This window comes from Triticum aestivum, chromosome 2A (genome assembly GCF_018294505.1).
Source record: "Triticum aestivum cultivar Chinese Spring chromosome 2A, IWGSC CS RefSeq v2.1, whole genome shotgun sequence".
Classification (NCBI taxonomy): domain Eukaryota; kingdom Viridiplantae; phylum Streptophyta; class Magnoliopsida; order Poales; family Poaceae; genus Triticum; species Triticum aestivum.
The window spans coordinates 764,698,481-764,711,015 of record NC_057797.1 but is presented as its reverse complement, the minus strand read 5'-3'; the positions used below and the strand labels follow the sequence as shown (position 1 = coordinate 764,711,015).

General features: G+C 48.8%; 1 protein-coding gene across 1 annotated transcript; it reads right to left on the bottom strand.

Moving 5' to 3' along the window:
* Positions 1-674: 674 nt before the first annotated feature.
* On the bottom strand, positions 675-2,676 carry LOC123191032 (uncharacterized). Its single transcript, XM_044603788.1, has 2 exons — positions 1,452-2,676; positions 675-945 (listed from the first exon to the last, which is right to left on the bottom strand). The coding sequence occupies exon 1, from the start codon at positions 2,568-2,570 to the stop codon at positions 1,629-1,631; it is 942 nt and encodes a 313-aa protein (XP_044459723.1). The 5' UTR covers positions 2,571-2,676; the 3' UTR covers positions 675-945; positions 1,452-1,628.
* Positions 2,677-12,535: the final 9,859 nt, after the last annotated feature.

Here is a 12,535-nt window from a genome sequence, read left to right as displayed (position 1 = left end):
ATGTCTTCTAATCATTTTATCAGGTACTGATGCTCCTCTGCTCCTTTCATACTGAAAGCAATACCACAGCAAAGTGCAGCATATGCTTGTAAAAGTACTAGGCTGGAGGCTGGATAGATAGCTACAGAGTATCTGTACAAATGTTCTCTTGGCATGATGCCAGGACCAACATATATGCTCCATGTGTCATTTCAGATTTGCAAACTTTACAGCTCGATAAAAACAGTCTCTTGTCCTCTGCAGTGCAAATCATTTTCCAGGAGTGGATATTTATTTGTCGTTGCATATGGGGTGGTGAGTGAGGGAGAACCATAAACAGCAGGGCAAAACCAATCAATCCTTTCCTAACCACTAGGTCTTGTCCATATGCAAGCAGAGTGGCCTTTTCATCCATCATTTACACTGTGAATCTAACACCAGTTGCCCATGCTGATTATTTCACTACAAACAGGCGACCTAGTGGCACAAAGCTCCATCAAAAACAGAATCAAAGATGGCCATGGCATGCTTGGCAATAGCAGAGGTGACATGGACCAGTATAGTGGCAAGACCATTGACCTGTGGCTGGCATCTAGACAGCACACACATACAGAGGCACACCATGTGGCAGCAACAGTTCATAATCACAAGCACACACACCCACTGCCCCCCAGGATTATGAATTAACACCATAATTTGCACTGTTGTGATGTCATAAAAAAAGCACTGTTGTGATAATCTGTATAAGAGCTGTAGTATGGAAAGCAACCAAGAACAGATGCAGGTCCAGGCCACCACCAGAGGGGAATAGAACCACCCAAAAAACAAAGAGATAACCTAACAACCAAGCATGCACCAACCAAACCATCATTTCAGCACATTAAAAGGTCAGGATCATCTCCAGCCAGCCACACTGCTAGTCCCACAGCACCACCATCCATCCAGAACATCCAGAACCTTCACAGGCTGCAAATTCCAACAAGCATGGAAACAAACTTGTCAATTTGTGGATGCTGCCACTTGGCCATACTACATGTCACTGTACAAACACACACATGTAACTTTCACAACAAACATAGGCATGACACTTTCCGACTGAAGATTCTGACAGAAATTTCAGAAATTCACCAACAATTTTGACTCTAGCTAGTTCCTATCATTGTTGGATGGACGGAGGAAGAAGAAGAAGTAGAAGGGTCCAACTTAAGTGGTAAGCAATGGATCGTGTGTTGGATCCTAATGGCACCGAAAGGGAAAGAGGTGGACCGGGCTGCCAGAGCACGAGCCGACCATCCCTTTGCGTCAAAGTGGCAAGCGACAACTCACTCCGGCCAACAAGCAGTCCGGGCAATCAAGCAAGCAAGCAACCAACTTTTTTACTTTTGAATTTTCATCGGCTCGGCAGCAACTCACAAAATCGCCATTGAAACGGGGAAGCAGATCGAGATCGAGCTCTGGATTCGGTTAGTTACCTAAATGTGGCGGTTCTGACGAGCTCGCCTCGCCTCTGCTCCGGCGATCGGTACAGGGCACACCAGGAAGGGAAGAAGAAAGACTAATTTAAGGGGATATGATCTTTACACAGCCGAGAAATTTTTGATTTGGATTGGCTTGGGATTTTGGGGATGATGGTGGGTGGGTGGGTGGGATTATTGGTGCCGGCCGAAGGAGTTGTGGATCTTCTTGATGAAATCCTCTGACCGCTTGCTCAGCTCCGCCGCGCCGACGGAAGGCTCCCGGGCTCGCGGCCGCGGCGATGGGGTTGGCCGGGGAGGCGACGAGCGTGGGGCTGGAGGGGAGGTGGTGGATGCGGCCGGCGCCGTCGCCGGGCGCGTCTTCTGCATGATGGCGTTCCACGTCGCGTCCAGGTCGTCGTCGCCGCCGCCGCCGTCGTGGTTGTCGTCGGCGCCGTCGAAGTGTTCGTCCGTGGGCGCGGTAGCCCGGCGAGGGGGCAGGGAGACCCCACGCTCGAGGACCGCGTGTTCCCGTGCGGGCGCCAGTCCAGGCGAGACGCTCCTGCCCTCGTCGGCGGTGGCGATGTAGGCTGACACGGCGGCGGAGGAAGCGTCCTCATCGGACTCCGTGGTGACGCACGACTCGCCGCCGAATGAGACAGGGGAGACGACCTCCTCGACCACCGCCGAGTCGGCAGCCTCGTGCCAGCGCGACACGGGCGGGGGCACGCGGTACACCTCGGCCGGCGCGGCGGAGAAGACGGCGGGGGCGGGCGCGAAGTCCACCCTGCGCTTGACGGCGGCCAGCACGGCCGGCTCCGTCAGCAGCGGGGGCGCCGCGGCAGCGGGGTGGTGGAGCGGCGACGGCGCCCAGGGGTCCTTGTGCTGCTGCTGCGCGGCGTGGAAGTGCTTGCTGTCGGAGAGCTTCCAGATGACGAAGATGATGACGTGCACGGTGACGAAGAGGTAGAGCTTCCAGAGGAAGGCGTCGGCGCCGGACACGAGCTGCGGCACCATGCACGCGGCCGCGGCCAGCGCGGCCGACGCGAACGCCACCTTGGCCGCCAGCACCGTCGTCGCGCCCAGGCCCCCGCCGCCGCCCCCGGCGCGGAGCCGCGAGGAGTAGCTCCCCGACATGGCTGTCAAGCCGCTGGATCGAGCTGATGGAGCTTCCCGACGGCCGGCGGCGAGAGGAGTGGAGCGGCGAGGGAGGAGTAACGGAGGTGGTGGGCAGAGGCGGAGAGGGGGGGTTGGCGAAGTGGAGATGGCGTTGGAGCGGGGCTATTTATGGTGGGGAGGGCGGCGACCATATTTTTTTTTGGAAAAAATTAACTTAGCGAGCAAATTTGGAAGTTTCACCGGGAATGCGATCGCGATCAGGGGTAATTTGGAAGAAAATTACACCCGTAATTTGGAGGTTGACGTCGAGATAAGGTCGGGATCATCCGGAATTAATTGATTAATTTTGGAACAAGGGCAGAAATTAACACTTTGAACGGATGAGCTTCGGATTCAGATGTCTTGCCGCGTACACTCGGGAGAAAATGCGGTTACTGCCGAAGAAATTCGTGGTTGTGCGCTGACGGGCGATATGTTTCCATTTCTGCGGGATTACACAGCGTCGATTCCCTTCCCTGGAAACCCTACCACACCACCACCAAATAGATCAAATCAGATCAGCAAAATATCGTCGGCAATATGCAGTTGTGCACTGCCGTGTATGGCACGCGCCCATCCAGTTCCCATGCATGATTGGATCTTGGATTGGCATTTCAGAAGGTCCGGTACATTTCAAAAATCCTATGTTTTTCCAAATAAATATAGTCAAACCAAAGGCAAAATATAGTCAAACCAAAGGCAAAACACATGAATCTACAAATAGAATGTTATCTCTGAAACTAAAGATACCAGTCTTTTTTTCCGTGCGTAGTATTTCTAAGAAGAGGTCCAAGTGCAAAGTAAAATTCATATGTGTTATTGTTTCAAATGCGAATAAAGAAAAAAAATCCTATGTTTTTCCTCTACTCCATTCGTTTAAACCAAATGGATGATCATTTTCGCCAAAAGAAAACTTCCAACCAACATACTCTTTTTTTATATTTTTTTCCTATGTACCAAATAGACCACAAAAATCTAGAAAATAAGACGGGTATTTTCTAGAAAATATGGTTGAGCCCAAGACTTACCTAGGTAGATCTTCAAATTAGACGGGTATTTTCCGAGCCAGGTTTTCACAAGCCCGGCCCTATAAAAGCCAAGCCCAAGCCGAGCTCGCCCCCAAAACGTAAAAGTAACAAATTCCTATTTTAAAAATCTTATATCAATCATATTTGAAACATAGTACTACATCACCGTGCCTATAATTTCACTAAAACCTTTTTTTAGGTGTTCTCCACCTTTCCGGGCTTTCGGGCCCTTGGGGCGAAAATTGGAGTCCATGGGTTCGGACAGCTGAAGCCAGATCTACTTCGAATTTTCAAAAGTTCAATATCTTTTTTTACAAGGAAAAAGTATGCAATTCTTGGTGTGTTGTAAGAACAGGTCATCGAGAAACTTTTGGCATTTTTTAATGCCATCTATCTTTTTTACAAGAGTTGGTTAGTTAATACTACACGGCATAATTCGCCTAAAGAAGATAGTGGATGACTGTGCTAGCGAGGTTTGGGATGGGCAACAACTTGAGCTCTCATTCAGAAGGAACTTTGTGGATAACCTCATTGAACATTGGTTCCAATTACTTCATATTGCTAGTAGTGTAGTGTACTCTGATGAAGCAGATTCTTTTACTTGGTAGCTGGAAAATATGGGTCAGCACTCTACTAGCTCTTTGTATCATGTTATCAATTTAGAGGGATACGACTAACTATTTATCAGAGGTTTGGAGTGTAAGAGTCCCACATAGGATTCATATTATTGATTGGTTGTTTTCTCATACTAAGCCTATGAGTGGAGATAACTCAACAAAAGACACATGATTAAACATCTGGATTGTCTTCCTTCTTTGCGGGTCAATCTGGATTGTCTTCTTTGTAAAGAAGATGAGTCCATCCAGCACCTGAATGTTTGGTTGTGTAGTTACCAAGTGCATTTTGTCTTTCATTAATGAGCATTTTTGTGCTATGAAAATTGTTAATTCAGCTGTATCGTGGTGTTTGCGGAAATACATGAACTCTATGGTTTTTTACAACACCCAGTGGATGTGCATTACGCAGGTTTGAATGAACATTCTGAAAACTGTTGAGTTTCGGCCAGTTCTGTCCCCGGAACAGAGCAAAATGAGGATTGGAGAGCTTCTCGCCACTCTGGCAGATTTCGTTGGGCGCTAACTGAAGAGATCGCCATGGCCGCGGAATGTCGTATTGCCGTCGTGGCACTGTTTTCTTCCGTCTGCTCATCATTGATGTTGATGAACAAAGCAGAGCGGCCACCGAACGTCGGCAGTAGTACGTGCTAGCGTTTTCTTCTGTCTGTCTGTGTGCCAGTGCTACACCCGTCTCGTGCATGGCCTCGGAGACAAGCAAGTACGCCCATCTCATAATATCATGATCTCGAGAAGCATCACAACCTCTCATGCATGCATGCCAATAATCAGCTCAGTTCCCCGATCCGACTACACTGGCAGGTAGTGTGCGCCCGCCGCTCGCAGGTCAACTCCTACGCCGACGTAAACAATGCGTACCATATCTGCGACGATCTAGATCTGTCTGTCCGTCGATCTGAGCACGAGACCACGAGTCAGTCAGTAATTGTTTAGAGGATCAAAGCAGAGGAGAGCAGAGCAGTTGGAATCAAATGCACCATGCTGCTGCTGCATCGTATTCGTACCATGTGTAAGATTGCTTAACCACCGGCTCACTAGCTCACCACTAGTCTTCTGTCATTATTAGGTGAAATCAAACGTACAAATGGAGGGTGTAGCACACGAAACCCGGCTGCATCAATTCAGTAATGAGGGCGGCCATGCAAAATGGATGTGCAGGGGCAGGGGAGTCGGGACAGAGTGGACTTTCTGCTCCCTCCATCCTCTGCCCTTGTTCCAATTTCAGGGGAATTAACGGGCAAGCCAAGTGCAGCCCGGCCCTCGCTTGCCATGCAATGCACCCACACCGCGCAAACAAATGCCACTGGATGGATGCGCTTTTGTTGTTAATCCGCCACGCCCGTCGCGTTGGGCTTGGCCGCGCCCTCTCACGCCACAGCAAGCATATCCACGCATCCGCCCGTCCCTCGACGTTGCTAATGCCCTCCATCTTCTTCTCTGCTTTTATACGCAGTTTAAGTGCACCGGCGGAAAAAGAATGTGCGCCGCATGCATAACGAGCTCCGTACGACCGCGCAGACGGCCGGGGGGAGGCGGTGCCGTGCCATTTGATCTGTCGCGTTCGTCCTCTCGCCGGTGGATCGATCGCCTGGGACGCGTGCTGATCGATCGGGAGTACGTCCCCGTTAAATTTGGCCGGTCTGACGAACGGGGGCATCCTTCGTCCGGAACGCTCCTCCATCTCATGCCATCGGCGACCTTATCTGTCACCGAGCTTACGTACGTGCATGCCGCCGCGCTCTGCTGGCACGCGACCGCCATGGCCGGCGGATCGAGCGGTGGATATAGTAATCGCCCGTGCGGATCAGGATTCAGGAAGACGCATCACCGCCCTACGTCTCACCAAGAAACGCCATCGTCAGTTCGTTACGACGCGCGTTTTCATTTCTGCCGCGCTCTGACTTGTGGAGCATACATATCGGTCAGGCCGGCCGACGTACGTACCGTGCGAGGTGCACCGATTGCTAACTGACATCTTGATCCGGTGGTACGTAACGTAAGGCGGCGAGCCTGCTTTGCGTTCGCCTTTGGGCACCCTCTATCAGCTAGTTTGGCCTCTGGTCACCGTCCGATGGGACCCATCGATCCGACTCTGTCTCACACAAGGGCACACGTACGTCTATCTTGGACCAGCCGACCGACCCTGCACGTCAAACTCGTTCCACAAATTAAAGTTTTAACCACTAAGAGCCTGTTCGGACTCTCTCCCCGGAGCTGAGTAGCTAGGAGTTATTTACCCAAAACCACCACATTTTAGGCTAGGATAACAACTTGGTATCACATTTGGGGCAGGGCACAAGAAACCATCATTTTTGTGCCTAACGAGTAACACAGAGCACTGACATTCGGATAACCTCGCGAAAACAGCAAAACTGACTGGTTGAGCCCACCTGTAAGGCTGACGTGGCATGCCTATGTGAAAATTTTGCTGACTTGGGCGAGGATCCCACATGTCAAATTCTCAGAGTCGCTGAAAGGCCACTCCGCGCGCTCCGCTCGGTGCTGAAGGAGTGGAGGGTTGCCGAACAGGGCCTAAATCAGCGCACTCTACACAATACTGGCAGACTTCTCTCGCGACGGTACATGTACAGTCCGTCCATACCCGACGAGGAAGGCGCGTAGTGGCCAACACACGCACGCTCCCTGTGCTTTTCGACCGTCCTGTGCGTTATAAACCTGGCACATGCATGCGGTTCTTATTACCTGAGCGAAACTGTAGAGTGAAACACGATATACTCCGCTCATGAAGCGCCCACGACGCCCCGACGGCGACGCCGGCATATCATATTCACCTGGACGCCGCCGTCGTCGCTGACCGGTACGTACCTCTCTTTCCCTCCCTCTCCAGTCCTGTCGAGCGTCGACACATGCAAATACCAGCGGCGCCGGCCGGCGGTCACTGTCCTGGAACATGGCCAAAGTCCACACAGCGGTCCAAGTCGCCTGCATGAGATCAGGTGCATATCCGCCAAGATGTAGATGGGTCCAAAGAAAATCTACTAGCGGTCAAGCTCAATTGAGAAATAAGTCGATGGAAAGCGGCACATGCAGAAGAGTCTGAAGTTTATTAACAAAGTTATCAAGAACAAGAGAACTGAACCGGTTTATGCGAGCAGAACTAGTAATCCAATTCGCTGTGGCATGTGCACGGTCCAAATCCTAACACCAAGTCAAATGGATGAACAAAAATGAAATTAGCAATCACACTTGGATGGACAATAACATCTAGATTAAAGCGCAATGGCGTATGTGCGGTTTTTACGGTTGTCGGTGTAGGAAGTAAATGCATCAGCCAATATTTATTTTATTTTATTAAAAATAAGATAATTTGTTTAGCTTCTAAGATAAAGGGGCCTTTAATAAAACATTTGGGAAAATGCCATGACATATTTTTTCTTTAGCAAGGGGGATGGTGACCCGAGCGGAAAAGCCGATCGACAACAACAGAAGGCACGAGCCAGCCGTTCTACCAGTAAATTCCTTTGTACGAGTAATTTGCATCACGGTCGAACACAAATTTTATTCCCTGTTCGCAATCTTATAAGTATACCCACACATTCTTTTTATTGGATTATCTAAGCTTTCATGATGGTGTGGCCTATTTGGAAAAATAAATAAATTTTGTGGCCTGCTTGCACCTTACTTTGTTATAAACAAATAAATAGCTAAACACAGATATAAAACCAACAAACATTTACATGAATACATGATTAAACCAAAATCATGCGAGATTGAGATAAAATACAAGCCGATGAAAGCTCTCGTTGTACTGAAGAAGAAAAAACGAGTAATTGCATATCTACGTACTTGCTCCATTTTAAAAGTGGAAAAAAGGTGGTGTGTTGATGCATTTAAAAAACTGGAACACTATTACTGGCAACAGGTTTGCCTAGCGCACTCCAAAGTTTAAACAAGGATTAATTAGCTACAAAGCAGACACGCGAACCGCTAACCACCAAATTAAAGCTTAATCTGGTTCCCCTCCGTACATTCCAGTTCAACAGGCTTTCGCCGATGGTCCCTTTAGTTTGAGCACAACTTTATTCGTTGCTTCTCCTAAAACAAATACTACATGATGCATCAATAAGTGTATAAACTAAGATAAGGTGATCATGCATGCATACTTAAGTTGCTCTCCATCCACTGATTGTTTAGTTGGAACTACCTAAGAATCAGCTGATTAAGGATTGGCTCAGAATATCTGATGAGAGGTCAACTGAATTGGCATTACTGAACAACTCATATTTGTTTAGTACAACAAAGAACCTAATTTAATCTAGCAGTTAAGCAAGTGCAGTGCAATTAGGAGGCATTTCATATGCACATGGAGTAGCACCAATCCAATCCTGCAAGGCTACCTCAGTGGATTATTCAATATGAATTAAGCGATCCAGACATGCATGCGAGACAAGGTTGATGCGGCAATGGCTTCCAAAGCAAGCTTAAAGCACACTTTGAGTGAGACCTTCTAAAGCATACTTTGGGTGAGACAAGTAAGTTAAAGAGTGGCTACGATTTTGAACACAGACCATCTTTGTAGCTCAAACTTGGATTGATTTTATATGTGGCTCGATTTTAGAATGGTTTTGCATGGGGCTTGCATGAATGAAATGGGGGACCCTGAGAGTCCGGGCATCAAGAATCGGCCGATCCCATTACTCAAGGCAGATAGCAGCAATAACGTACTACTAAACCATACATACATTACATGAAGTGGTGGGTATATCAACCTCTTATCTTTCTCCATGGACGGTGCCATCGTGCAGCCCGGGCCCTCCTCTTTCCACCATCTTCCTCTCCCTCTCTTCTTTACACTAACGTCATCGTCGTCACTCACTCATGAATATATACTCTAGGATGATGGTGTTGAAATATGAGATGGGCCTAGAGCCCATATGATAATTTCAGATTCGATCTCTAAGGGCCCATATAGGTGGCATGACAAGGTGATGGAAAATTTAGTCCCACCCCGGAAATGGAAGGAGAGTTGGAGTGGTTTATAAGGTATCCTCTCCCTCATGCTATTGGAGTTTGAAAAGTGATGAGGCCCTCGCACACTCCTCCTCCACTCGCCTTGCCACGATGCGCCGCGCCACGGGATTGAGCCGAGCCGAGCTCACTCCTATGCGCTTCTTTTTGCCGGCCAGGAACGGAGAGTCTTTGACAGGTAGGGCCACAATCTGAGACGTCGGATCGTGGGCTACCGACTTGGACGTGGGTTCAGCCCACGTCTCTCCACGCGCGACCGCACATATATATGTGGGACGCTGCCAACCCTAGCTGACACGAAACAGAACGCATCTCCGCCTCCACGCCCACGTCGTTCCTCTGCTGCTGCTGCCGCCGCCGGCGACTCCGTCCCGTTCACTGCGTACACGGTTGACGGGAGAGCAGGCCTCCGAAACCCCGCTTCTCCGGATCCTGTACGGGAGAGGGGCGATTGGGTTTTTGGGTAGCGATTACGCGACTGCTCGCTTCTGTTCATCACCTTCGTCATCACCATGTCGACCGACGCCGACCGTGCCGCCGCTGAGAAGGCCGAGGCCGCCGAGGATGCCGCGGCTGCTGCCACCGCCACCACTGCCGCGTGGCCGATTGAAGGGTATACATTGTTTATCCTTCTCGTGTTTCTTTCTGTTGTAGCAGTACTAACGATATGCGTAGATGTTTCTAGTATATGCGTAGTACATGTTCTGTTAGATTGTAATCAGTGTGTTATCAATGCTGTCCATGTCATGTTCATGATTTATTTATGGATTATCTTAATCGAAAAACTGTCTATTTTCTTATCAGATGGATGGATGCACCCCATCTCCCATCCCTGCCTCTGGAAAGAGAAAGAGAAAAGAGGAGAAATACGAAGGATCTAAAGTGAAACCGTTTTCTAAGGAAGGCATGCGATCTCAGGCGACAACGATCGCCCGGCGTTACGACACTTGCTCGCAAAGTTTCGTGATGGTAGATAAACACGGCCGGCTATCCGATTGCTGCCAAACGGCTAGTGGCTCGTCACTTGTTTACCGACGCATAGAAGCTTCTGTGTGGCACGCACTGGCCTTTGTGTCAGTCAAAGTCCCAAAGACTCTGAGAGATCTCGCATTTTTTCGGCTGGGCCATGCATATCGGGACCGATCTGCAACGCTACTATTATATTTTCAAAGAGACAATGTATGTCATCTCAAATATTTGGCTCTGCTGGATCGAATCCGATTGAATAATGCACGGTGCATATATATGATTGGCAAGGGGAGTTGATGTGCGTGGAGGTTTAGAGGTCAAGAAATTGCGAGCAGAGTTGGCTCGTCTCTGCTTTTGCAATGGATGGTGTGTGTGTGTGTGTGTGTGTGTGTGTGTGACTAATTCCATCCTTGTTAGCGCTGTGCACTGCACACCCACTAATCGCACGTCCACATTGCGTTGGTGCGTGTTGGCTGGATTTGGGCGCTAATGATTAGTGTCCCCTGCTTTAGTAATGGAACGGCGAATGTTCCTCAATTGCGATCGGGCACTGTGTACTGGGCATGCTAGTTACCATAGGTAGAGCTTTGGCGTGAAGCAAATCCCGAAGGCAGAAAATTCCCGTCGAGATTTCGACACTGGGCTGTCCTATCCTATGTAAGTAGAGAGGGGGAAAACAAACTGGCCTCCAGCCAGAGACTCACAGTACACACAGCACACCAGTACTACAAACTCACTTACAGTAGAGACGGGTTTCAGTTCAGAGCACCTGGCCAGCCATCCAATTAGCGACCAACAGTTTTGTTAGCAAAAGGAGGAGCAACACACAAATGGTCATCAAAAGAAAGCAAAACAGTAACAGATTGCAATGCAGGCAAAATAAAGGACGTGGCTGTTCTGATCCCGAGCTCATGTGAGTTTGGGTGAACAGTAAAATAAAAAGTGAAAAAGAAATTCAAATAATTCTGAATTTTGTGTGCCAAACATTGACAAATGTTTTGATTGCTTGCAAAGTTTCATCACCGGATGTCATTCAGAAAAAAGACAAAATTGATGCTCCAAAATACTTTTGGAAATAACATTTTTGCTGCTTAACCACTTTTTGTCCTTGTCCGGTCTAGTGGCTGCCCTTTTCTTTTGAGATGGGCAAAGTTAAATGTCATTGCCACTGACATTCCACATATCAACTTACCTATCATCTTTGAATTTCTCTCATGGTTGTCTCCCTAGTACTATGCACAGTTCATGCATTCTATCCATGGGCACATGCACCTAAATTTGCAAAGGCTACTGGTGCAACACCCTTGAATTCCTGGATACTAGCCTCTTGCCGGACAAGATGTGACAAACCCTAATGGTTAATCGCACTGTTCATAACATATGTGCATGTGTCGTGCCGTGATGGAGCTAGCTAGCTAGATAGGGAGTCTTTGTCTGTGCATATTCTTAAATCTTAACTAGCTTTAGGCTAGCTGCCCTAGGCTTCAATTATGTGCACTAAACAATAGTGGATCAGAGATTAATTAGCACTCCACTGACCGTGCAGGAACATACTAGGAGCATTGAAATAGCAGTAGTATGTTTTCTGCTTTTTTTAAGGAACCGGTAGGAGCATTGCCTTTTTCTTATAGAAGAGATAGTGAAAGGGCGCAATTTACAGAGGAGCGAGCGTTTTTAGGGAATGTCACAGAAACTACAAAAGACCAACCTAGAATCTAGATTAACCAATGCCGGCGGTTGGCAGGTTGCCGGCAAACGCCAGATCACGCTGATTGATTGCGTCTAGGGCTAGAGCCGCCACCTCGCGATGCATCAGCCTTTGTCTAGTGAAGACTCGCCTATTTCGCTCCTTCCATACGGACCATATCGTGTAGATGATTCTTTCACTGCGCCTCTTGCGCACTTGATTGGACTGGGAATTCAGAGTCTTGCCCCACCAGTCAGACACATTTCCTGGCTCCGGGAGGAAGCCCGAGATTGGAACGCCTTCGTTAGTCCAAGAGTTCACCTGGTTCCAGACCGAGATCGTGAAGAGACAGTCTTTGCAGAGGTGAGTTGTTGTTTCTGGCTGCTGAAGACAAAGCATGCATCTGGGATCGTGAGGCCATTCCCTCACGGCCAGTATATCCGCAGTGAGAATTCTTCCGTGCAGAGCTAGCCATGCAAAGAACTTGCACTTGGGCTCAGCGTTTGCGGACCAAACTTTGGTCGTGTCGAAACGTGAGTAGGAGCCGAAGAACTGCGCGGCGTAGGCAGAGGCGGCCGAGTAAGTCCCCGAGCTGGTTAAGTTCTAGCGAATGGTGTCCTCTTGGTTAGGGAGGAG